The sequence below is a fragment of the Macaca nemestrina genome, chromosome 9 (genome assembly GCF_043159975.1).
Source record: "Macaca nemestrina isolate mMacNem1 chromosome 9, mMacNem.hap1, whole genome shotgun sequence".
Taxonomy (NCBI): Eukaryota; Metazoa; Chordata; class Mammalia; order Primates; family Cercopithecidae; genus Macaca; species Macaca nemestrina.
In genome coordinates this window covers 29199962-29227874 of record NC_092133.1, presented here as the reverse complement: position 1 = coordinate 29227874, position 27913 = coordinate 29199962, and the positions used below count along the sequence as shown (strand labels likewise).

At 39.4% G+C, this 27913-nt stretch overlaps 1 protein-coding gene across 2 annotated transcripts in view; it reads left to right on the top strand.

The window, feature by feature from the left end:
- The window catches only part of LOC105478303 (cilia and flagella associated protein 58), a 119514-nt gene that overhangs the window by 84143 nt on the left and 7458 nt on the right, over positions 1–27913 (top strand). For both annotated transcript variants that reach the window (XM_024791788.2, XM_011735418.3), the window contains exons 16-17: positions 20988–21107; positions 23361–23494. In XM_024791788.2, the coding sequence (XP_024647556.1) occupies positions 20988–21107; positions 23361–23494 (254 nt within the window). The remainder of the gene's footprint in view (positions 1–20987; positions 21108–23360; positions 23495–27913) is intronic.

Genomic DNA, 27913 nt, shown 5'->3' with positions numbered 1-27913 from the left:
CCCACCCCTCCTGCCCCTCCCCCACACTTCCTTCCCCTCCCCCACACTTCCTTCCCCTCCCCACTTCCGTCATCCTCTCTCCCTCCCGACTCCTCCCAACTATCCAGGCTGAAGCTTGAACCTTAAGACTCTTTAAACTTTGATGAACCCAGGCTGAAAACAAAACAAAACAAAACAAAAAACAGGAAAAGAAAATCCATGTTACAAAAGGCTGCAAATTTTTTTTTTTTAAATCACAGGAAAACTAGAGACTCCGGTAATTCTTTCGTTCCATTTCACGCTTCCAGATTGTGCCTCTGACAGAGATTGGCAGTTATGAAGAAAGACATTTTCACCCCATTACGTGTTCCAGTTGGTTATTGCCGGCCTGTTGAGAGCTATTGATTTTTGCATACTTGTTTGTATCCAACATATCATACTAAATAGCTTCTCAGTTAATTTTCTCGGGTTTCTAGGTATGTAATCATACCTTGTTTAAGAAGTGATTATTTTCCTCTTCCTTTCCAATAATCATTCAATTTGTTTTTATGTCCTCACTTATTGCTTTGTTTATAATATCAGTTATTTTAAAAAATTAGTTGGAATAATGAAAATGATGTTGGGTTTTAGAAATCTGAGAGGTTAACAGCAGAGTGAGTGGCCAAGAAGCCACTGCAGAGGAAGCGTGCTGTTACAATGCCCAAGGAGATTGAAATGAAGGAAATTAAAATAGTCACAAGAGAAAATTGACTGGCTTTGTTATTGTGGACAGGTACAAAAGATGACTTTCAGGCCTTAAGTCCAAAGTTGGTGGTCTAATTGACAGTCATTAGGAACTTGGCTGGGTTATTAATATGATTTGAAGTTTATTTCAATCTATTCATCTGAAAAAAGGTGAGAGGATAGAAATTAATTAAAATTCTCAGTTTATAAAAACAGTTCCAAGAATGTAGATTCAAAATAAATTAGCAGGTATATTAATTTTCTTCAATATTGTCACGGTCTGACTCTTAATCTAGTGAGAGGCAAAAATATCACAGAATAATTACAATTTGTAAATGTTTTTTTCTAGTTGACAAAGCAATTTTACATATATTGTCTCATTCGGTCTTCAACAACTCTGTGAGATGGATGTTGATGGAAGGATCTAACATTTTTCTGACAAGTTATATTTTGCAAAGCACTTCTACCCACAGTACCTCATTTAGTGCTCGCGCTGATTAATCTCTAACACGCACTCACAACATTTACCTGACTGTGGTTCTCTAATATAGATTTTCTTTTCTGTCTCTGAAAATGAAATTCCCCACAGAGAATATGCACCCATGCCTTGTCTGTGCTCTAAACTGCCTTTATTTTTCAAAATTCTGTTCAGCTAGGACGTTATCTTTGCCCCTTCCCCAGAAGCACAGAGGTAGAGTAGGGAGAGACTGAGGAGGGAGGACCCAGCCAGGTGGCCCTTGGTTGGTGTATATAGAGGTGGGGTGTGAAGAAGCTCCCTCAGCAACATCGAGGGTTATGGAAACTTTGGTGTGACCTTATCGTCTTTGGCTTTTTCCTAAAGTGGGGATCGTAGAGAAACTGGCTGTTGTGTGAGAGTGGGTAGTATGCTGTTGAGGGGATGATATTTCCTCTGCAAACACATGTAAGCACATGGAGAGGCTCTGTATTCCTTGCTTAGACAAAACTACGTTTCTGGATTTTAGGAGAAGGAAGGGGAAAGCTCATTTGGTTGTTTGCAGGATCTGGCAGTGGACTGTGTCTGATTTTGCAATGCAACTCAAAGGGCGGCATCACAAAGGCCAAGGGAGGAGGGAACTTCCAGGAGGGAGTAGGACATCACTGTCAGCATCCGCCAGGAGAAGCATAACCGAGGGAAGGATGTGCCCACAGGGAAGTCGCTCGCTGGTGTCCTGTGAGAGTCCTGTTCTGGGAAGTTGTTGGGGATGGAAGTCTGGCAGCCAAGGGCCCCAAATGAAAGGGATGTCAAACAATGGGGACAGCAGACTTGGGTCACTTGTAGGAGACATTTGACTATGAAACATTGGAGGGAAAAAATGTAAAAACACACATATAAAACACAAACACATTTTTGTAAAAGATTCAAACGATTTAGAGACACAGAATAAGCCACGCAAGACCTCTGTTCCTTTTCGTCTCAGCCCCACTTCCTGAGTCTAATGGAGGGATGCGTGCTCTTCTGGTCCATGGTAAACATTTTAGAGAGGGATGGGATGACAGGCATGAGTGCAAGGAGCAAGCCCAGGAAAGAGAGACAAGGGTCAAGATAGGAATGCATGTTTGCGAATGTGCCTGGGGATAGTATGTGTAGTTTCATGTGCATGGGTGCGTGTCTGCATATGTTGATTCACATGCACATACTAGGCAAGAGGATGAAGGCTACCAGCTCTTCATGTGAGATGGTGAGGAAGGCGGAGAGAGTTTAGGTAGCACTGATGTCTTACAATGGAGGTTGGGGTCACTTAAGGTATCTTCTGTCTGCTTAGATCAGGCCATCTGCTGAGCAAGTATGTTGGAGGAGAGACTGGGGTCCCAAAGACGGGTCTGAAGAGGCCGCTGGAGCAGACACTGTCCAGGTGTTCTCAAGAAATGGACATGAGAATTGCTGAGCAGAGAAAAGGAATGGATCAAGACACAGATCCACTGATTTTCTTGAATTTGTAGCGGCTCCATTCTGTACAGTTCTGCATTGCCCTCCAGCAGCACTGTGTGGCCAGGGAGCTGAGTGATTGACCCCACAGTAGGAGAGAGGTAGTGCTGGGAGTGTGCATGGCAGTTGTCACAGAGGTTGGGGATGAGGGGGTGGCAGGTGCTGTGGGGGGGCACTCAGAAACATTTGACTCTGCAGTTGAGGAAGAGGAGGGAGAGCAATGAAATCAGGCAGAGGCTAACATGTTGGTGCAGTGGGAGGGTTGAGTGGGGTCCTGGTGGCAAGGGCAGAGAGCAAAGGAGTGAGCCAGCCTGCATTCAGAGAGGGAGACCTTGGAGCTTGAGCATTTCAAAGCCAGCCCTTGAATTAATGACATTCGTATTCAACTAGCTGTGGAATTTCAGGGGTAATATGTCAACCAGATAAAGGCAGAAAAGCATGCCAGTGTCTACTGTGGCATATCAGCTCCTGTCCCCCAAATTTGTTTATCGATATTTCCTTGTTAAGGATCCCTTAGTAAGTGTCACTTCTGAAATTGATGTGTATTTGGAGAAGCCTCAATTCCTCTTTGATATTGATTACTGTTGCTCTCTGATTTGTGAATTATTTCATTCTGCTAGGTCTTGCCCAAATTCACTTTCTCCTAAGTAAAAAACAACTCAAGGTACATGTTTATACCATCCCTCACTTTTATTTTTTATAAAAACTGATCTTTTCATCTGTTGAGCTACTACCCGCCTGGGTTGACTCTTGGACTAGGCATAGAATTACTACACTTTTGCATTTGAGGCTCCAGGCCTTGGCTGACTTGGACAGAACACAAATATAAATTCATTTTTTTTTTCCCCGCAGCCTTTCCTCTTCTGCCTGCTCTGAGGGTTCTGGCTCTCTCACTGACAGCCCCTCCTCCTATTCAGGGAGGGGTCTGCCCCTGCAGAGTCGTTCCCTTGGCTTTTCAGGTACATAATCAGGATAGCAGTGAGGGGTGGATAGATGGGCAGCACATGAAAGGAGCTATTCTAGAGCTTTTGAAGTCAAGAATGTGAGGGTGGCTGCACATGGTGAGGGAAGGGGGGTTTTAAGTACTGATGTGGATCATGTGTCCCCTTCACAATAATCGAAAGACACGAATGATGTACTTAAGTTAGCCTGAAGTTACTTGTTGGTTGCTTTCTTTGCCCATGATAGCTCTCTGTGACTGGACCACATGGGTCTTAGTGTCAATGGGACTGTACTAGAATCATCACTTCCGAGTCAAGAGTAGACAGCATTAAAAAGGGAGCAGCCCTAGGACCACTAAAATCACACAGGCTGATCCAGTGATAGTCCACGGGGCAACAGAAACACCAGGAACCTGAAAACAAAAGGTTGTTTTCTTATGGTTTTGCTTTTTCACGTTACCTTCTTACCTACAGCCTTCTTTTGGAAACGAATCATCTTTCTACTACAGAACTTAAAACACAATTTTCCACTTTCCTAAAATTTTATTAAGTGCTTTATGGAACAATTTGCGTGAGGTCTAATTTTCCAAGTTGTTGGCTGTGCAGCGTAATGACCTCATACTTTTTCATCTAGTTTCATGCCATTATTTATATAAAGAGGTGATTGGTTTCCATTCAAATTAGGCATATGTGAGACTGGACACATTTTTGCGTCTAAAAAACACCATTGTTGCTCTATTTCAGTGCTGTCCACTAAAAAATAATGTGAGCCATATGTGTGATTTTAAATTTTCTAGTAGCCACAATAAGAAAATGTAAAAATAATCAGGTAAAATTAATTTTAATAACATTGTTTAACACAGTTCATGCAAAATAATATCACTTCAACATGAAATGAATTTATTAATGTGATATTTTATGGGTTTTTTTTGTACTAAGTTTACACTATCTGCCATATATTAACACTTAAAGCAAATATCAATTCAGACTACATTTCAAGTGCTTGATAGCCATGGGTGGCTAGTGGCTACCACACTGATGAGCACAGTTCTGTTTTATGGTCATGATTAGTTGGGTACCAGTTTGGCTACTTGGTTCTTTCTGATTTACTGAGTGTATTTGACGTAATCTGAATGAGGGCACTACTGGAAATGGCAGAGAGTTGTTTAGTGAGTTACATTAATCATTCATTCATTCATTCTTTTCATTCACACACTCATTCAACAAACACTGAGTACCAGGTCTTATGCTTATTCTAGGGATACAAAAAGACACAGGAACGGTTCTTATATGAGACAAAGGCAATGTCTAGTGGAAGAGACAAGCATGTAAACAAGTAACTATAGCTACAGCACAGTATAATAAAGTACATATGAGAAACATAGACATAGTGTTATGAGATTTATATTTGGAAAAATTGTAGTTCTACTTCATATCATGCACTAAATTTAAAAAACTTCTTAAAAGTTCCGGAATAAACTATAAATATATTTCTACATATTCTTGAGGGTGGGAAAATCCTCCCTTTTTTTCCCCCAAGTTTTAGATAAAATGTTAATGCAGAAAAGTAGAGTATAATAGAACACAACTGTCTCTATTCACCCAACATAGTAAATATTAATATTTTGTCACATTTGTTTCAGATTTTTTAAAAAATGAAGTGAATAGATTTTCAGATTAGATGAAAACTTTCGTGTCCCTTCAAAGTCCTATTTCTTTTCTGCCTTTTCCAGAGGCAACTACTGTCATTAATTTGATGTATATTCCTTCAGTATATTTTTGTGCTTTTACTGCAAATAGATGCATTTACAATGTATAAAATTACTTGGTACATTTTACATTTACACACATGGTATCATACTGAATGCATTATTATTCATTTTCTTCTTTTTTCTACACTCAATGCTGTATTTTTGAGACCCATCCTTGATACACATCAAAGATAAAAATAATTCCATTGTGTATCTATTCTATAGCCATTTTTTAAAAGATGATGAACATTTAGGTTTTTTTCTTTCAAATTTTCACTATTGCAAAAGTATTTCAGGGGCATTCGTGTACAAGTTTCCTATACACATACATGAGCATCTCTCTACGATATGTATCTAGAAGTAGAGGAAGTGTAATACCAAAGGCAGAAATCATAAAGGAAAAGAGTGATAGCTTTGTCTACATAAAAAGTTTAAAACGTTATGAGGATAGTAAAAAGCATTTCAAAAGTGGAAGGAAAAAACTAGGAAAAACATTTGTAACAAATATGGCAGAGAAAGTTCACTATCCTTAATATATAAAGAGTTTTTACAAATCAATTTGAAAAAGGTATCAGTGAATAAATTGGTAGAGATAATAAGCAAACAGTTCACAAAGGAAGAAATTTGAATCAGTAGTGAACATGTGAAAATAAGGTAACCTTATTAGTAATCAAAAGAGTGAAAATTAAAATAATTATATTTCATTTTGGCCTATCAGACCAGCAAAGACAAGAAAAGAATGATGATATTCAGTGTTAAAATGTGGGTGTAATAGGCACTATTTTTTTTTTTTTTTTGAGACGGACTCTCACTCTGTCACACCATGTTGTGATCTTGGCTCACTACAATCTCCACTTCACGGATTCAAACAATTCTCCTGCCTCAGCCTCCTGAGTAGCTAGGACTACAGGCACATGCGACAATGCCCAGCTAATTTTTGTATATTTAGTAGTGACGGGGTTTCACCATGTTGGCCAGGATGGTCTCGATCTCCTGACCTTGTGATCTGTCTGCCTCGGCCTCCAAAACTGTTGGGATTACAGGCGTGAGCCACCATGCCCAGCCAGTAGGCACTTTTATATATTGCAGGTAGAGTTTGAATGGATGTAAACTTTCTAGAAGAGAATATGGTAGTATGTATTAAAGGCTTTATAATATAAAAACTCTGACTCAGAAATTCTACTTTAAGAATTAATCCCGAGAAAATAAATCAGAATTTTATGTCAATATATCTGTGATGAGGATGTTTCTTGTAGTGTTATTTATGCTATAAGGTTGAAGATGGCTTTGCCTAAACCAATGAAGAATATGACTAAATCAACCCAAGGTTTAAAAAACCTAACTTTAACACTAAAGATGCAGTTAATTTTTTTTTTTTTTTTGAGACAGGGTCTCATTCCATCACTTAGGTTAGAGTGCAGTGGTAAAATCATAGCTCACTGCAGCCCCAAACTTCTGGGCTCAAGCCATCCACCTGCCTCAGCCTCCTGAGTAGCTACAATTATAGGCATGTGACACAGCATGTGCCTAATTTTTAAATTTTTTGTAGAATTTTGCTATGTTGTCCAGGCTGGTCTTGAATTCCTGCCCTTAAGAGATCCTCCCACCTTAGCCACCCAGAGCACTAGCATTACAGGCAAGATACAGTTAATTTGAAGAAATTGGAAAGACCTCCCAAGAGAAGTTACTTTGATCATCAGGGTCTTGAAGTATGGGAATGTGTTTGCCAAGGGGTGGTGGTGGAAATAGGGGAAGGGCATTCTGCAAAAATAAGTGGCCAGTACCAAGGCAGGAAGCCTCAGGAGAACCTGTTCGGATCAGGGAGTGACAGTGATTTTGTGTGATGGCATATAGGGAACATGAAGAGGTGCAGAGCCAGGATGGAGCCCTCTCTGCTCTGAGCCCATCCCATGATGTCATGATCCAGCTATTGCTTGGAGGCTTTTTAGGATTTCATCACAAAGTTCAAATTACTTGGGGTTATTTCAACTTGAGTATTTAATTCCATCAGAATATTTCTTGTTTTCAAATTTTAATTTAGCGCACCCTTCCAAAGAATGTTCCAAGTAAGCAAGATTTTGCTGAGTGGCCTTTCATTGCTACATTACATATTTTAACAAGTTGCTTGCTTAAGATCCTTTCCTTATGCAGCTGTCATTGTCAATGTACAGTTACACTGCTGCTCTGTTCTCTCCGGAACCCTCACTTCATTGGCTGTCCCTCTGGTTTGGCAGGTGACTTCAAATACTTTGCTTTGCAAATTATTTGAAGAAGCCAAGAGTGTGTGGGTCTAGGCTTGGAGTCACACTGGCCTGGGTAGGAATCCTAACTCTGCAATTTTAAGTGTGTGATCCTGGGCAAATTACTTAGCCTCACTCAGCCTCTGTTTCCTTATCTGTGAAATGGAATTGATATATGAGGAACACATGGATAACGTCTATAAAATGGTGTTCAGAGCTTGTCGTATGTGCTAAATAAAATGTTAGCTATTATTATAATTTCTATTTTATGAATAACTGGATTCCTTCTGCCTTCTCTTATTAATCCCCAGGGGATTATTTATAGTATAGGCGTAATTATTTACGATTCTAGAACTTCTCTTGTGTTTCCTACCTCAGTGGCATGTTGTTGAGAGGAAGCTGAGAATTCATTGTCTAGGCTGACTCTTGATCCCAGGCTTCAGTGAGCAAAGTGTAGGAGGCCTCAGGTCTCCTTCTAAGCTAGCCAGTTTATACAAGGTCTGAGGAATGAGCCCTTTTAGGACCACAGACCGTGGGTTCGAATGGCACATGCCATTAGGTTATCTATCTGTGGAATCCCAACATTCTTGCAGCCTGGTTCATCTCACCCTTGAGCAAATCACCAAGAAGCAGGGATGAGAGAGAGAGAGAGAGAGAGAGAGAGTCAGGGAGAGAAACTCATGGATTCAGCCAGGCGACCTTTGGAGATGAAGCCTCCAAGCATTTGGGAAGTGATAGACCTTTATTGGTGATGAAATCCCAGGTGACCTTTCTTTTCAGAAGTCTCTTCTCTGATTTTTGTGATGTCACCTGTAACTGTCAAGAATTGCTCTTATCACAACATCCTGTTGAGTCACTTCTCTGCCTCTCCCATTAGACTCTAAATTCCTTGAGAACCACACTGTCTCTAGGAAGGAGCATGGTCTTTTGGAATTGAGTCTTCTATACAGCTCTAGGACTTGTGACTTTGGTCAAGTTACTTGTTTCCTCGTCTGTAAAATGAAGATACTTACTGATTTATAGACTTATTATAAGGATCAGATATAATTTATTAAAAGTGACTGGCATATAATAGTTGGTTAATAAATGGTAACTGGTGACTATGAGAACAGCCATGATACCAGCGATGATAATGCCAGAGTAACATTGTGTCTGATGTGTCTGTCCATCAGCACATGTTTTGTGGATAGATAATTGGATGAATAAATGGTCAAAGAAATTCATGTTTAAGTAGATGAGTAAACTGGCCAGACGTGGTGGCTCATGCCTGTAATCCCAGCACTTTGGGAGGCTGAGGTGGGCAGATCATTTGAGGTCAGGAGTTCAAGATCAGCCTGGCCAGCATGGCAAAACCCCATCTCTACCAAAAATACAGAAATATTAGCCGGGCATAGTGGTGTGCGCCTGTAGTTCCAGCTACTTGGGAGGCTGAGGCAGGAACATCTTTTGAAGCTGGGAGGTGGAGGTTATAGTGAGCCGAGATTGTGCCACAGCACTCCAGTCTGGGCAACAGAGTGAGACCCTGTCTCTGAAATAAATAAATAGATGAGTTAACAATTCCAACAGACTGACTTCAACCCTTGTCCTTTTTAGCCTCAACCACATCTGATGGCATCAAACACACTCACACTTGCCTCCTCTCTCATCTCTTAGGGCTCAGAAGTTTGCTAATTCTCCTCCCTCGTTGACTCTTCTTTCTCTCTTCTTTTTTGGCCTTTTTTAATTTCTCCTATTCCCTAGATGTTAACCATTCTCCAGAGCATATTCTTGAACATTGCTTTTACTGCTTTCACCCGCAAGGATTTCATTCTTTATTAAGGCTTCAATTATCACTGTTATGTAGATAAAGTCAAGATGTCTTATATAGACTCTTCTGCATTCTGGGCTTGTATTCCTTAAAACCTATTTGTCAAAAGGATGCCCTGTTGACTCTTTAAAATTGAACTTACCATCTTCTGCCTGAAGCCGGCTCCTTCCCTGGCATGAGTATGCACATTCATGGTGTGGCAGCTTTTCCAGGCTCCCAGAGGCTTGACATGCCAGAGTCATTTCTGACTCCTCCCACCCATGTTCCATTCCGTGCTAATCATGTAATTCCATCTCCATATGCTCTTGCATCTGCTTCCAACCTCTTTATTCCCCCCAGGCACTATCCTGATTCAGGTCTTCTCTATGATCTTAAGCCAGTTCTCTGAAGTGGAACGCTTAAACACTGAGTGCTCTAAGAAATATGAGAATTTCCACACATATGTGCATTTTAATCTCAATCTTTGAAATGTTCTGTTTTATATATGTTTTATAACAGAAATAATTTATTAGAGTAGTGTATGTATATACGATACAATAGAATAACATTTTTATTACTAGAATAATAATCTATTATACACCAAGAAGCCCTCAGTAGCTTTTGTGTTAGGCTGTTCTTGCATTGCTATGAAGAAATACCTGAGACTGGGTAATTTATAAACAAGGATTTTAAGTGGCTCACGGTTCTGCAGACTGTCCGGGAAGCATGGCGCTGGCATCTGCTCAGCTTCTGGGGAGGCCTCGGCGAGCTTTTTCTCATGGTGGAAGGTGAAGCGGGGGTAGGCACTGCACATAGTGAAAGCAGGAACAAGAGAGAGTGGGAGGGAAGGTGCCACACACCTAAGCAACCAGCTCTCACTAGTACTCACTCTTGCAAGGACAACACCAAGCCATGAGGGATCCACCACCAGGACCCAAGCACCTCCCACCAGGACCCACCTCCAGTATTGGGGATTACATTTCAGTGTGAGATTGGGTCAGGGACAAATATCTAAACTATATCAGCTTCCAACTGCCTATCATATTAAAAACAAACTCATCTGCCTGTCAATCAAGGCATATGTAGTACCTCCTTTCTAGGCTGGTAAGGCAGTCCCTGGTGTAGAGTCCCTTGCACACGCTTCAGGCTGTAGCCAAATCGAACTACTTACTGGATGCTTTTAAGCTCTCACTTCTTCACCTTTATGACTTTGATTGTATTGTTCTCTTCTCTTACTCTCCATCTGTTATAAGTAGTATGCATAGTGGTTAAGAGCAAAGAGATTATATATATCCATTTCTCTCTCAGTCATTGAAATGTTCTATTTCATATAAGTTCAAATCTTGGCTCTGACACCTTCTAGGTGTTTTATTTGGGCAAGTCACACTTCTGAGCCTCAACTTCCTCATCTGGAAAATAGGGATAACAACAATCAGCTCACAGGTTTGTTGTGTGGAGTTATTAAGTAACACATGTGTTGAGCTTAGCACCATGTCTGGCATATTCATAATACCTGATCTAAAAGTGAGAGCTGCTGCTACTGCTTCTATTACTTCTTTCCAGTATTTTTAGTCCAATTCTCCCAAATGTGAGATTGTGCAGGAAAGTAAAGGTTGTTGTAACATAAAAATATTAACAGACAAGCTTGCCATTTATGTGACTATTTCCTACTCATACGTTCCTCCCAGCATCATAACCCTTGCCCATCCTGACATCATTGGTCTGTTTCAGTAGAATTGTTTAACATTATTAATACCCAACAGTACAATGCAAATACGATGCAAGGCAACTGTAAAATTAAACTTTGCAAAAGATGTTAGATACCATGAAGTCAATGCAACTTCGTGATGTTAGAAAAATGATATTAGAAAAATGCTGGAATCATGTACAAAGGGCAATGATCTAAATTAGGATCTAGTGGAAAAAGAGAAAATTGAACAAGTATAAGTATAGGCACTTCAGAAAAGAATGTTTTAAATATCAAAGGATTAAGAGGGAATTTGGAAGAAATTAATGAAGTTTTTAAATATTACTGCTAACAGAAATATTTTAAAAATACTTGTTCAGAGTATTTAAATAAAATACAAACATTAACCATAAAAGAAATATGTATAAATCTTGCTACATTAAAATTAAGAATGTCTGCTCCCTAAGAGAAATTATAAAGAAAAGCACAAACTTTATATATCTTTCCATATCCAGAATATATAAATGATTACAAATCAGTTAAAAAAAAAAAAACTGTATGTGAACAGGCATTTTTCAGAGGAGGAAACACAAATGAATAAACTTGAGAAGAAAATAATCTTATTTTATAAGGAGGGAAATGGAACATTTGATGGGACATATGATAACATTGAGATGCCATTTTACTGTTTCTAGAAGGACAAAAGTTAACATGTCTGTATTAGTTATCTGTTGCTCCACTACAAATGACCATGAATTTCACAGCTTAAAACAACACACGTTATCTCGTAACTTCAGTAGGTCGGGAGTCTGGGTATGGCTTAACTGGGTCCTTTGCTTAGGAATGCCTGACAGGCCGGGGGAGGTGGCTCAAGCCTGTAATCCCAGCACTTTGGGAGGCCGAGACGGGCGGATCACGAGGTCAGGAGATCGAGACCATCCTGGCTAACACAGTGAAACCCCGTCTCTACTAAAAATACAAAAAAAACTTAGCTGGGCGAGGTGGCAGGCGCCTGTAGTCCCAGCTACTCGGGAGGCTGAGGCAGGAGAATGGCGTGAACCAGGGAGGCGGAGCTTGCAGTGAGCTGAGATCCGGCCACTGCACTCCAGCCTGGGTGACAGAGCGAGACTCCGTCTCAAAAAAAAAAAAAAAAAAAAAAAAAAAAGGAATGCCTGACAACACTCAGCAATGGCAAGTATACAAATCAATGGGAATTTTTATAAAGCACTTTGGAAAATAATTTTCTATTACCTTATAGAGTTGAATGTTCATATAGCTTTAAGATGCAGCACTTCCACTCATAGGTCTACATCCTAGAAAGACTTGGACTTGTGAACTTGGGAACATGCAGAAGAATGTTTATAAAAACAAAACCCTGGAAACAACCCAAATACCAACTGACAGGTGAATGCAGAGATTGTGGGATTCTTACCCAGTGGAATATCAAACCAACTACATGAACAGAAACACACAATAACCATAAGATTTATGGTTCAATAAATCTTAGAACCATATTATTGGGGAAAACAAGCAAGCCAAAGAAAACTAGATACACTCAGATATATTTTTATAAAGCTCAAAGCAAAACTAAGTAACAGATATGTGATAAAACTATATGGAAAAATCAAGGCAATTATGATAATGGGTTTCAGAACAGTGCTTACCTTGGATGATGGTTGTAAGCACAGGGGTGGGTTGGAGAAGGGAGTACTCAGTAGCTTCCTGGTAATGAGAATATTCTATTTCATAAGTTGGGTGATGGGTTTACCCTGAGCATTTATTATCATGCTTTATAGCTGTATATGCTATGTATATTCTTTAGTATGATTGTTACATAATAAAAATTTAAGAAAATGTGCACTATAGTAGTCAGATATATGAAGTCAAACTATACTGTAACATAATGTTGTCAGTTATGTCAAAAAACACCAGTCATTTTAATTGGGGTTTACTGGTTATTTGTTTGTTCTAATAGTAGCACATTATTACAATTAAAATGTAAATTTTGTTAACTATAAGACAAAAAAACCTATGAGTATTAGATCAGTGTTTCAAGGAAAAAAATCTCACTGAAACTTTTATCGTTTGTTTTGAAAATTGGACACCATTTTATTTCATTTCATTTTGGGAGGCTGAGGTAGGAGGACTGCTTGAGCCCAGGAGGTCAGGGCTACAATGAGTTGTGATTGTGCCACTGCAGTCCAGCCTGGATAGCAGAGTGAGACTCTGTCTCAACAACCACAACAACAACAACAACATATTTTCAAAGAAAAATGGCAAAAGCCAATTGGAAACCTACTTACTCTTCAACTCCAATTTTCTTTAAATTTGGAAGTGACTTACTGATTTACTATTTCAAACAACTCCTCTTCTTCCCCTTTAGACATTTACCATCTACTCACGCTAACTTCTCCAGAGGAGACCGCTCTAGCATGTATCTATATGTCCTTGTTTAGCTCCTTTTACCAAAACATAGAAAACACAATTCTGTTTTGCATCTGAAGGGCTCTATTCACTAAGAATAGGAAAAAAAATCCTTTGGAATAGCCAGTTAAGTTGAATTTTTAAAAATATCCACATGAATGTGATTTGGTTGGGACAGGAATCCTTTCCTTTGTTCCCGGTAATCTGATACCCATCCTTGAATCCTTGTAATTCATACTCCCTATTCTAGCCAGGTAATGATTTGAATCCAATGATCCAGCTTCAAGGATTGAGCCCTCTCCAGTCCAAACATTTACAACCAGCAAAACCAAAGGAGAGGAGGCAAAATGTAATCAGAAAAGGTTTCTAGGGAATGAGGACTTATGTCTGTCATCTGCTTAACAGATGTACATCCATAACTATCAAATTCCCCCAAACAAATTTCTCCGTGGTATTCAGATAAGTTTTAGAAATTTAATCATCATGGAGACAATGAATACTATTTAAAATGGATTCACTTCAAGTGGCTTTATCTATTAAATTTGTCCTCTGATAGTGAAGACCTTTTCAGATCCACAAATACAAATATTACTGCTACTTCTTCTCCCACCAAGATGCATCTGAAATATTTCCCTTTCTGTGGCCCACCAAACTGATATCATCTCCACTTTCGAACTTACCTACACATGCATAGTACTCCTAGCACCTCTTTGGGAACATGGCATGACTCTAATTTGTTTTATAATGACTTAGTTATTTGTTTTTCCATAACTGGATACTAAACTCTAGACCTTACTGATTATTTTTTGGTGGGGAGTGGACAGAGTCTCATTCTGTCACTCAGGCTGGAGTGCAGTGGAGCAATCTTGGCTCACTGTAACCTCCACCTCCCGGGTTCAAGTGATTCTCCTGCCTCAGCCTCCCAAGTAGCTGGGATTACAGGTGCCTGCCACCATGCCCAGCTAATTTTTGTATTTTTTGCAGAGATGAGATTTTGCCATGTTGGCCAGGCTGGTCACAAACTCCTGATCTCAAGTGATCTGCCTGCCTCAGCCTTCCAAAGTGCTGGGATTACAGGCATGAGCCACCGCACCCGGCCAACCTTACTGATCTCTGTGTGAACCTAGGACAGTCATGCACATAGAGTTGTCGCTAAACAAATACTTAGTTGACTTGAATTTCTCTGGACGTGTTTGATTACTGGCTTTAAGAAAAGTCAACACTGTCATGATTTTTAATACGTGCAAATTCTTTGCATGCATTAAATTGCTCGGTAAGGTGCAAAGTTAAAGCAAGCAAACAGCCTTGGTAACAATGTTCACACTAGCCTAGAGCATTACATATTTTGTACTGGATTTTACGTACATATATTTACATTTTGGAAATAAAGTCCCTTGCAAAAAGAGCTCTCAAGAAAGCTTGTGTTGCTTACATCAGAAAGCACCAGAAGCATTTTTCCTATTGTTACAAAAATGGTGAAGGTTAGCGCATGCAAATTTCTCATATGCCTCATAAAACACTTACTCATCTACAGCTAAAGCCAAGAACCACTGTGTAACCAACTAGTTCCCTGCTCATAAGGAACTCGGCTATGTAATTCTGTTTCATCACCAAATGCCAGCATTTCCTATCCTCTCCAGGGGGCTTTACTACTTCATGACATCATAAACAAGATGGGCCCAGAGTTCAGTTTAGCTGACATCTTCATTATAAAACCAATAAACAAGAAAGCCCCAAGGTATTAGGCATTATTTTTTCTTTTCTAAAGCTAGATAGAAATGTAATATGTTTACAGAGTTTCTAATTTATTTTTCTGCTAATGAAAACAGGCATTTCCAGATAAATTAGGCAGTGTTCTAGAGTTGCTTTTATATACAGAGGGAAGTAATTTTGCTTAGAATTTTAAATGTTGCTTTTGTCTTCTGTTAAGAATTATGGATGGTAGTCGGGGGATGGAAAAAGGACTGAAACCAAGCAAAGAGGCAAAAAAGTATTGCATTTTTTTTTCAATTCTGGAAAAGAGTTATGTGTGCAATTAGGATTTCTGTGTTTAAGGAGGCTGTTTAAAAAGTCAACACATTATTTAGTTCAGGAATGTAGTTTAAGAGTTTTGCTTACGGCTGAATGTAGTAGCTCATGCCTGTAATCCCAGCACTTTAGGAGGCTGAGGAGGGCAGATCACAAGGTCAGGAGTTCGAAACCAGCCTGACCAACGTGGTGAAACCCCATCTCTACTGAAAAGACAAAAATTAGCCGGGCATGGTGGCGTGCACCTGTAATCCCAGCTACTCAGGAGGCTGAGGCAGCATAATCTCTTGAACCCGCGAGGCGGAGGTTGCAGTGAGCCAAGATCGTGCCATTGTACTCCAGGCTAGGCGACAGTGAGACTCCATTTCAAAAAAAAAAGTTATGCTTACATTTTTATATTTATGTGTATCACTATGTACATGCACATACAAGTAGTCTTTTCAGAGCCAATTAATTTGAATACATTTGCAAGTCTTATGAATTTAAGAAAATGTTTGAAACTACTTGAACTATCAGAAAACCTCTATAAACATTTAAGAGATCAAGGCAAGGTTGTATCTCAGGTGATTTTCTGAGTTATACACAACATACATAATAAATAAATATTGCTCAATGTGATGGAACTCATAGCACCAGCTCAGTAAAGTGAATTATGCAAGCTCTGCTAACTGGAAGATGTTATCAAATGGTTTAATTCAAGTAAAAATTCTCAACACAAATATATCTGTACCTGTATTGATGTATATTGGTAAAATACTGTGGGCATAGTTTGCTGACCGTGTAATTGCAATCAGTGAAATTATTGAGCTTCCTCAATAGAACGAGGAGAGCACAACAGTAGGTGCGAGTTATATAGAGAGAGATCCACCATGGTTCTGGCCTTAAAGGCTCAAAATTCAGTTGGAGAGAGATAATGGGTTTATAAAGATAAAATACTGTTGGTAGTAACATGATGTCTGTTGACATTTTGAAAAAGAGGTTTTCTGTATATTCTGCGAAGTAGCTTCTCTCAGAAGTAGTGGTTATTGAATAATAAAAAAAAAATCAACATTATCTTGAACCCACTGGGTAAGGCTGGAGTGAAGGCAAGATGGTATTTCTTTCCTTGGAGTTCTTGGCACTCAAGCATCTGAGTGGGTAGCTTTTGCCCTGGTAGGTGTAGATAAGCATATGTCTTTGGTCTGGAGGAAAGTGGCCTGTTTCGCTTGAGTCAGCTTGTTCACAGACTGAGGTGATTATTCCCAAGTCTCACCCAAGCAAATTGATGACTCCAGGGTGAGCAGAATCAATGCACTGGCATTTGCCAAATACAGATTCAGGTGAAAATGGAATAAATTAGTTCCTCTCAGTCAATTATTGCTTCAAGTAGGCAAGCTGAGGAAGAAGGGGTGCTGAGGTACACACTGAATTTGAACTACGTTCTGTTTTCAGCTGAAGATATAAACAGACAGTGACTATAAAACCTTAGCTTGGTGGGAAAAGGAGTTCTGTCAGCAACTCAATTTCTCCTTCTGAATTGTACCTCGAAGAGCACTGACTCTTATTTGCATAGGCTGTTCAGAATATGTCTGGAATTTCCGTTGTGAGGTTACAGACTGCCACCATGTAATAACAACATTATTGGAAGCTAATGCCATAATTAATTTCTTACTACTATACTCAGCTGATATTGACAATGAGATGTACAGTTACACAGCATAACTTGGCAGATTCTTCACAGCAAAAGAATTCATAATCAGATCTGATGGCCTGTCCAATGGAGAGAACAGGTTATCTAGGAAGAGACTATCATTTCAAGGATAGACATAGTATGGTTAGTGCTCTCAAGACATGCTTAGCCAAAGAGAGAGCTACTCTTTTGGTATTAGTAGTTGAACTTGATTCCAGTATAGTTTTTTATAAAATAAATAGTGAGGCATGCTACAAAGTACTATTGCTGTGTATCACCAGCAAACTCTGAATAAAAGAAATGCCAACCTGAAGATGCAATCTCTTATTGGTGGGGAAATAATATACTCTTTATGATTTTCTTATGATGTTTCATTGACATACGGTGCTTCTAACCAAGTGACAAATTAATCTACTAGATTTAAGGAGAAATGGATGTGGCTTAATGAAGAAGGACAGGATATGTATTATAAGGCAGCTGGTTCTGCCACTGCTGGCTTATGGAGAAAATATACATTGGACAGCTAATGAGTCTCTGTTGCATAAGATAGATTCTCTTTATAATAGAATTGCACGCTTTGTCTCTAAATGGGGTTATTATACACACCATTGCACAATGTTTGAAGAGCTTGGTTGGCCCTTGTAGAGGGTTACGAGAGAAATAAATTGGAAGACAATTGTGCTTAAGACCTTCAATCCATCAAGCATTTCATATTTATCCAAATTACTAGCATGTTCTCCCAAAATATGAATCTGTATGATACACAAGGCTAGAATGTTAATGCTGACCAGACTTTGCTTTATCAGACAGGTTTTCCACTGTAAGCATTGACCAAAATTCACACGTGGTGAAGCTGGGCAATACGCATTCCAACCACTGCCCCCATTCCCTTTGCCTCTGCTCTTCATGTATTCCACTATCTTAGTCTCTGAAGTTTCATTTGTTTTTTCTTCTATCCACCATGAACACAAAGGGCTCACTTGCCCTGAGTTATTTAATTCTCAGAACTTTTTGACTTGACTACCCAGACAGTTTTAGTGGTAATTCAGTTTCTTCACTTTTCTCCATACTTGTGGGCCCTCACTGTTCAGTTGCTCAGCTATTCTTTAGAATAAATCCATTTCAATTAAGGTTACAGCCTAGAAAGAAATACTAGGCTGGGTGTGGTGGCTCATACCTGTAATCACAGCACTTTGGGAGGCTGAGGTGAGTGGATAAAATGAGCCCAGGAGTTGGAGATGAGCCTGGGCAACATAACAAGACCCCGCCTCTACATGAAGTACAAAAGTTAGCCAAGCATGGTGGTGCATGCCTGTAGTCCCAGTTACTAGGGAGGCTGAGGTGAGAGGATTGCTTGAGTTCAGGAGGTCGAGGCTGCAGTGAGCTATGATTGCACCACTGTACTCCAGCCTGGGTGACAGAGTGAGACCCTGTCTCAAAAAAAAGAACAAAAAGTAAAGAAAAAAAATATTGGAAGTGATGAAGAAGACCGGATAAATGACAATATCATTCACTCTGTGTCAGAAGACTGTGCTTTCTATTAGAGGACATGGCAGGGCTTATTTAGATGTTGTAGACAGGGAGATGGAGGAGGTGAGTCATGCTCTTACCATCATTACTTTCTAATGTGGCTTTGAACCTGATTCTACCTTCTGGCTTGATTCTTCTATCCATGATATCATGTAGTTGGAATTTTGTAGCTCAATTTTGCCCAAATATTTTCAGGGTGATACCATGTCCTTGAGCCCCAGGGGAAGTTTTGCACAGGAAAGGTGATTCTTGGGGTGTACCATCACTAGCTTTTTGACTTGCCAATGGACTTTGGAGGCACCATTAATTCCTGCTGATGCTGAGATCCTCACCTATGTGGGGAGGTGACAATATTTTGTTTCTTTCAAACTTTCTTTTCTGTGTTTCTCTCCTCTCAACCTACCAAGAGTAATTGAAGAGAATTACACCTGTGAAACATTTCAAGATGCTTGGAGTAAGATGATCTTTTCAGTTTAAGACGTTATTATATCCCAAACCAGACTGCTTTCTCTCTGTCATTGTGAGGTTCTTTCCTTTGCAAGTTTATCCGTACTCTGGTATAGAGAAAGGTGAGCTGAAAGAAATGGACAAAACTGTTTCATGGGCTTCTCCATGTATTTATTACCCTCTCCAAATTGAATCTTGAAGCCTTGTCAGAAGTGTTATTTTCCCAACAGAGCAGGTGTTAAGTGTCTATAGAAAATAAACTCACCTCCTGATATCTTTCTCATTGCCTGCTACATCCATTTACTGTGAAGATTATATTGTAAGGTGTGACAAGAGGTGTTGTACAGCAAGGGAAAAATAATCACTTTGTAATTCGATTTGTTCAAGTTCTCTTCTTTTGCACGGGCTTTTGGATTTCCTTGTCATTTGTGGAATTATTTCTTAAATGGTGAGTATCGTTTTCATATGTGTTTTTCCCAAAGCTTATTCCATCCAAATACTTTTTAAGTTGCATACACTCTTCTATAAGTAGAGCTATGTTTTTGTAATGAAGTTTCAATAATTTGGCCAGGGAAAAGGAAAAACCAAAACAAATGCTAAAAATGACTAGTTGATTTTTCTTTCACCTAATTTTTTATGACTTTTATATTCTCTGCTAAAAACAGATTATTTGATAACAATACTAAGAATACTTAGCTGTAGGTAAAAATTAATATCCATTTGACTGAATGTTTCATTTAATGAGAGGGCTTGTGCTTACCATGATTATCTTAAGGAAATAAATGTGTACAGAGACTAATGAGTAGACACACTAGACTTTATCAATGTTTATTGAAATTATTGCAGTTTAGTGATATGGAAATCTAGAATTGAGATGCTTTAGAAATAAATCTTTGCTTGTATGTAATTTCTTTAGTTCAAGGATCTGAAAACACTTTACAAGCAATTAAACTCTAGGATTCAAATGGGGATTTCACATTGTTTATTGTTTAAATAAAGTTACAGAATTATCATTTGCTTAGGGTTTCTAGTAAATCCTTTCTTTTAGGTCTACCAATATGCATACCCGAGTTTCCCTGGATATTTACCTCTTCGCTCAAACCACTTTCAGATTTCTTTTCTTCTCATGCCATCATATTTCTTTTCTTTTTTTTTTATAGATGGGGCCTGGAGTGCAGTGGTGCATAGCTCATTGCTCCCTCGATCTCCTGGGCTCAAATGATCTTCTCCCCTCAGCCTCCTAAGTAGCTGGGACTATAGGCATGCACCAAAATGTCCGGCTAATTTTTGTATTTTTCTTTTCTTTCTTTCTTATTTTTTTTTTTTTTAATTAAATAGAGCCGTGGTCTCACTATGTTGCCCATGTTGGTCTTGAACTCCTGGCCTCAAGCGACCCTGCTGCCTCGGCCTCCCAAAGTGCTGGAATCACAGGCATGAGTCACTGCACCAGGCTATTATATTTCTTGAAAAATTCTCTTTTTTACTTCCTTCCTCCAACTAACTCCTCCAACCAGAGTCAGTCACTCCCTCCTTTTCCTGGCAAGATCTTCTATCCTTGCCCTTGTCTCCCAGTCCTTGTGATCTTATGTTCAGGTAGAGAGGAACTTTCTCTTACTCATTGTCTTATTACTTGTATCCAAAGGTTGGGCACATTCCCGGCCCTTCATAAGGAATTTTCAATGCATGACTGAATGAATCTGTGAGTGAATGTGATCACTGTGGAGCTGTGAAGTAGCTCAGGCCACTCCCACATTGTGCTGGCCGTGCAGTGAAAGGCATTTTCCCTGTTTTGACGGGGCCGTTTATCTCTGCTCCTGGTTCTGCTCTCTACTAGGAAAAGGAGAAACTCTACATGGAACTAAAGCACGTCTTGGCCCGCCAGCCTGGACCTGAGGCTGCAGAACAGCTGAAGCTCTACCGACGCACACTGCATGACAAGAAGCAGCAGCTCAAAGTAAGTGGTAGCCCCTGTTCCTTCCTGGCCCCAGGGCAGCCACACTGGGGAGCACACCTGGACAAGTCCACTGCCTCCACACGATGAGCCAGTCTCTCAATGCCATGATCCTCTGAGGTTGGCTTTCTTAGAGCTCTAGTCTAGGACGAGCCCAGCCGACCTCAGAGCTACCCCTCTCTTCCTGGACTATGAGCACCATTTTCCATTTCCAGAAAGAGGCAGGTGAGCAAGAGACGAAAAGATGATGACCACGAAATGGAAATGTGGGGGACAGGGTTTGTATGGATGATCTCAAGATGACTTGTTAGAGTACTTGAAGCGCAGGGATGAGCAAAGGAAATATTTTAACACTATTGCCCAACTGAAGCAGACTGCCGTGCCACGGTGGGTCTCTGGTATTCCATCCCATCTGAAATAAACATACAAAGAAGAAGTCCAGCTACTGCCCAGCCCTGAGGGCCTTGCTTCCTGACCAGCTCTCAAATATGTAACCATGAAAGAGAAATAAAATCAGGCAAGATTTTTTGATAGTGTGATTCCCTTCTAAGTCACGTAAGACCCTCAGTTGCAGAGATATGGAGTGTTTTACTTTTATATGTGCCTTTGTAAAGTTTTTCTCAAAAATTGTGCATGTTCACACTATATTTTGAGCTTCACCTCCTAAGCGAGTACTTAGATATTCTTGGCGTGTCGGGGAAGTTTTACACACAGCCACAGGATGAAGCATGTGCCAGTTGAATTCTGGCACTTCCTGTCCAATGAGGGTAATAATCGTTGACTTTCTGTCTGGGGTAAAATATATGCCACCCTACTAGTATGGCCCTAACCCCTTCAAAAACAGGACATTGTAAAACTGCATCCTTTTATTTTAAAAGGGCAAATGAAACAAGTCTAATTAGAGCATTAATTTTCAATTTGTCACTCTGAATGTTCATTTCACATGAATATCCTGAGACATAATTTGAGTTTTGCATAAGACATAATCTTTTGATTATTTTGTTCCTTTAAAAAATTGAATATTTTAAAGAAAACAAATTATTTTCCGGTTTTCTCAGAGGTAGATATAGATTAGAAAAGCACAGAGCTATCTTATTCACTCAGAGCTCCGGGTTGCCTTCAAAAGCTCACAGGAGCCTTTTGTGAATTTAACCCTTTATCTCAGGAAATCCAGATTTTTCGCTCAAATGAAATGTGACCCTTCGTGAAGAGGTTTAGAGGTGGGTGGTACTGAGCATGTCTGCCAGTTTGTCCTTGATACTTACCTACTCTTTTAGGAAACTCCACATTCATTGTTTAGAAGCAGGGTTTTTGTTTCTAAGAGTTTAACTATTGAGACAGGCTTTTTTTTTTTTTTTTTTCCCAGCATGAAAATTACATTCTTTAGCCCATGATAACATAGTCAGAATCATTTTCACAGCAGTGAAGAAGAAAGAGTTCAGAAGCAGATGAACACTAAGAAGGCTAAGATCTCCCTTTTATGCAAATCTTTAAAATAGCAAACAAGAGGAAAAATAAATCCAGCCTATTGCATGCATGTTAGAACTATAGCCTTCCTTTTCTTTTTGGTTTTGGTGGGGAGCACACCCCAGCTTTGGCACGTGCTGTGTGCTATGCAGATGAGTGAATCCCCACTCCTCTTGTCCAGCCCAAGACCCGCAGCAGCTACTGAACACAGCAACGGAAGGAAGCAGGTAGTCAGGCTTTGAAGGGTCCCGAAGAACACAGTAAAGAGGGGATAGGCATTTAGCAGCATCACAACCCTGAAAACACATACATTGAATGCTTAGTTAGCAGTGATGGCAGGATGATTTCAGAATAATTTTTTTCATAATCCTCAGATGAATCACACTCTCTAGTGATGTTTTTCTTGAATATTTTCTCTCTTTTTTTTAAGGTTTTAAAAGCAATTTTAGATTCTGTGTCTGGGAGTTTATCTGTCTCTATTCATGATATTCCTTGAAGCACATTAGACTATTCATCTGTGAGCCTGTTCGAATGTTGTCTAATAGTTCTTCTTTTAAGTGGGGGAATGATACTTTATTTAAAGTTGCAACCAGATGATGCATCTTCAGCCCTCAGCCAGGTTTCTACTCAGACGTGGACCCTGAGCAGGTGGAAGCATGCAGATTAATTGTGATGCTTGGGCATTGTTTCGCACCTCTAGCTCCACTGCGGTAAATGGTAGCAGATTAAAAGATTTCTCAGAAAAGGATATTGTATCTTTTGTTAACGCCACTTTATTTGTCATGTTAGGTTTTGTCTTCAGAACTGAATATGTATGAAGTACAGAGCAAAGAATATAAATATGAGGTAGAGAAACTTACCAATGAGCTCCAGAATTTAAAGAAGAAATACCTCGCTCAGAAACGTAAAGAACAACTTCAAAAGTAAGAATTAGTCAAACGTCCTATTTGTGCCTATTATCTGCACATAAGAAAATATTTGGTGAACAGTCACAGACTTGCAAGTTTCACTGGGGTAAACTAAGTCGCAGGGCAAACAAATGACATTCTACCAGTCACTAACTAAGTTTGTATCAGAGCAAGATCAGTGACTCATCTGATACTGAATCCTCTCCTTGGGATTCTAACAGGGATTCATTAATATCTGTTCATTGGTGGATCTACCATGGAGCAGAGGAAATGTAATACGACTTTTCCCCCCACACTAGTCTATGGTTTGGAGATAATAATGTCATAACTATGTTTGCAAATGAGGTTCAAAATCAGTCTTGAACAGCATATTCACATTTAAAACCACATGTGCTTTTGCTAAGGGACCGGGGCTTCATAAAGCTGTTCTTTCTAATGATGCCCCTGTACCACTATAACTGCTAATAGTTCACCTATGTATTTATTTATTTATTTATTTATTTATTTATTTATTTATTTATTTTTTATTTTTTATTTTTTAGTGATAGGGTCTTGCTATGTTGCCCAGGCTGGTCTTGACCTCCTGGCCTCAAACAATCTTCCTGCCTCAGCCTCCCCAAATGTTGAGATTACAGGGTGAGCCATGCCTGCCTAGGTTTTTAGATAGTTATTATCTCTGAACCATCTTCTGTGTCTAGTGACTGACTTCAGCATCTGCTGTGGGGGGTTGATGTGACCTCTTCCTCTAGGAGATGATAATGTAGAGGTGAGGTGAACATTTTGGGTTTCAGGATGCTCCCATGTTGAAAAACAAAAGTTCTCTTCACATTGTTAGTATTATTTGCCTGATCCCAGGGTGAGAATAGGGGCCCAAATGAATTGGGTTTGAAATGAACTAGTTTTGAAACTTGGTTTGGCTGCGTGACATTGCCAAAATCATCCAGTTAATTTGGCAGTGACTCACGTTATGGGCTGAAAGTCATGCTTGGTATTTATCCACATGGACATTTCAGGGACATGGTGAAATATGGCTTGAGTGCATTTGCCTAAGATTCGTTAGTAGCAAAGTTATATAAAGTAACTGGATGCAAATTCATTTGCCAGTAAAAGTCTGCCCTTCTTGTAAATCAGAATACTCCCCTGTTCCACATTTAGGTGCCAGTTCCATAGTAGAGGAAAATACTGCTATAATTTAAATAAGTCCATCTTAATGTGTAGGTCTACCAACTATCTGTCTGACTCAGAATCCCTAGTGAGATTTATTAAACATGCAGGTTCCCAGGCCATATTTCCAGATACTTGGATTCAGCAGACTCTGGAAACCTGCAATTTAATAAGCTCCTCAGGTGATTTTCATGCACAGTGAAGCTTCAGAACCACTAATATTAACAATGTAAATTAAATGAATGCTGGAGTGGAAACACTGTATTTTTCTTTTAGGATATGAAGATTGTGCTCATAAAATGTCAACATGGTTAATTTCCACATGAGGCAGGTGTCTAACTCAGTGGTCTTCAAGCTCTTTGATTGTACACCCTTATCAGTAAAACTTTTTTTGAGACAGAGTTTTACTGTGTCACCCAGGCCGGAGTGCAGTAGCACCATCTTGGCTCACTCTGACTCCAGAGTTCAAGTCATTCTCATGTCTCAGCCTTCCAAGTAGCTGGGATGACAAGTGTGCGCCACATGCCCGGCTAATTTTTTTTTTCTGTTTTTAGTAGAGACAGGGTTTTGTCATGTTGGCCAGGCTGGTCTTGGACTCCTGGTCCCAAGTGATCTGCTGGCCTTGGCCTCCCAAAGTACTGGGATTACAGGCATGAGCCACTGAGCCCTCCCAGTAAAACGTTTTTGAACTTGCAGCATGTATATGCATATATCTTTAAAATAATTTTTAAATTTCAGAATAGTTTTAGATTTACCTGCATTGTATTTTAATTTATAAATTATATGCAGATACCACTGTCAGTTTGTAACTCTTAGTAAAGCGTAATTTTAAAATTTTAAATATAAAAGTATTAATAGATTTATTTATTAATAAATAACAATAAAAAGAAATATAAATTAATAGAATAGAAATAAAAGAAAATAATCAATTAATAGAATTAATATAATAATATCTTCTTTCTTTTTTTATTGTACTTTAAGTTCTAGGGTGCATGTGCACAACGTGCAGGTTTGTTACATATGTATACATGTGCCATGTTGGTGTGCTGCACCCATTAACTCGTCATTTACTTTAGGTATATCTCCTAATGCTATCCCTCCCCCCTCCCCCCATCCCACGACAGGCCCCAGTGTGTGATGTTCCCCTTCCTGTGTCCAGATATTCTCATTGTTCAATTCCCACCTATGAGTGAGAACATGCAGTGTTTGGTTTTCTGTTCTTGTGATAGTTTGCTGAGAATGATGGTTTCCAGTTGCATGCATGTTCCTACAAAGGACATGAACTCATCCTTTTTTATGGCTGCGTAGTATTCCATGGTGTATATGTGCCACATTTTCTTAATCCAGTCTGTCATTGATGGACATTTGGGTTAGTTCCAAGTCTTTGCTATTGTGAATAGTGCCTCAGTGAACATACGTGTGCATGTGTCTTTACAGCAGCATGATTTATAATCCTTTGGGTATATACCCAGTAATGGGATGGCTGAGTCAAATGGTATTTCTAGTTCTAGATCCTTGAGGAATCATCACACTGTCTTCCACAGTGGTTGAACTAGTTTACAATCCCACCAACTGTGTAAAAGTGTTCCTATTTCTCCATATCCTCTGCAGCACCTGTTGTTTCCTGACTTTTTAATGATCACCATTCTAACTGATGTGAGATGGTATCTCATCGTGGTTTTGATTTGCATTTCTCTGATGGCCAGTGATGATGAGCATTTTTTCACGTGTCTGTTGGCTGCATAAATGTCTTCTTTTGAGAAGCGTCTATTCATATCCTTTGCCCACTTTTTGATGGGGTTGTTGTTTTCTTGTAAATTTGTTTGAGTTCTTTGTAGGTTCTGGATATTAGCCTTTTGTCAGATGAGTAGATTGCAAAAATTTTCTCCCAATTCTGTAGGTTGCCTGTTCACTCTGACGGGAGTTTCTTTTGCTGTGCAGAAGCTCTTTAGTTTAATTAGCTCCCATTTGTCAATTTTGGCTTTTGTTGCCATTGCTTTTGGTGTTTTAGACATGAAGTCCTTGCCCATGCCTATGTCCTGAATGGTATTACCTAGGTTTTCTTCTAGGGTTTTTATGGTTTTAGGTCTAACATTTAAGTTTCTAATCCATCTTGAATTAATTATTGTATAAGGTGTAAAGAAGGGATCCAGTTTCAGCTTTCTACATATGGCTAGCCAATTTTCCCAGCACCATTTATTAAATAGGGAATCCTTCCCCATTTCTTGTTTTTGTCAGATTTGTCAAAGATCAGATGGTTGTAGATGTGTGGTATTATTTCTGAGGGCTCTGTTCTGTTCCATTGGTCTATATCTCTGTTTTGGTACCAGTACCATGCTGTTTTGGTTACTGTAGCCTTGTAGTATACTTTGAAGTCAGGTAGCATGATCCCTCCAGCTTTGTTTTTTTGGCTGAGGATTGTCTTGGCAATGCGGACTCTTTTTTGGTTCCATATGGACTTTAAAGTAGTTTTTTCCAATTCTGTGAAGAAAGTCATTGGTAGCTTAATGGGGATGGCATCGAATCTATAAATTACCTTGGGCAGTATGGCCATTTTCACGATATTGATTCTTCCTATCCATGAGCATGGAATGTTCTTCCATTCGTTTGTGTCCTCTTTTATTTCACTGAGCAGTGGTTTGTAGTTCTCCTTGAAGAGGTCCTTCACATCCCTTGTAAGTTGGATTCCTAGGTATTTTATTCTGTTTGAAGCAATTGTGAATGGGAGTTCACTCACAGTGTGGCTGTTTGTCTGTTATTGGTGTATAAGAATGCTTGTGATTTTTGCATATTGATTTTGTATCCTGAGACTTTGCTGAAGTTGCTTATCAGCTTAAGGAGATTTTGGGCTGAGAGGATAGGGTTTTCTAAATATACAATCATGTCACCTGCAAACAGGGACAATTTGACTTCCTCTTTTCCTAATTGAATACCCTTTATTTCTTTCCCCCGCCTGATTGCCCTGGCCAGAACTTCCAACACTATGTTGAATAGGAGTGGTGAGAGAGGGCATCCCTGTCTTGTGCCAGCTTTTAAAGGGAATGCTTCCAGTTTTTGCCCTTTCAGTATGATATTGACTGTGGGTTTGTCATAAATAGCTCTTACTATTTTGAGATACATTCAATGAATACCAAATGTATTGAGAATTTTTAGGACGAAGGGCTGTTGAATTTTGTCAAAGGCCTTTTCTGCATCTATTGAGATGATCATGTGGTTTTTGTCTTTGGTTCTGTTTATATGCTGGATTACGTTTATTGATTTGCATCTGTT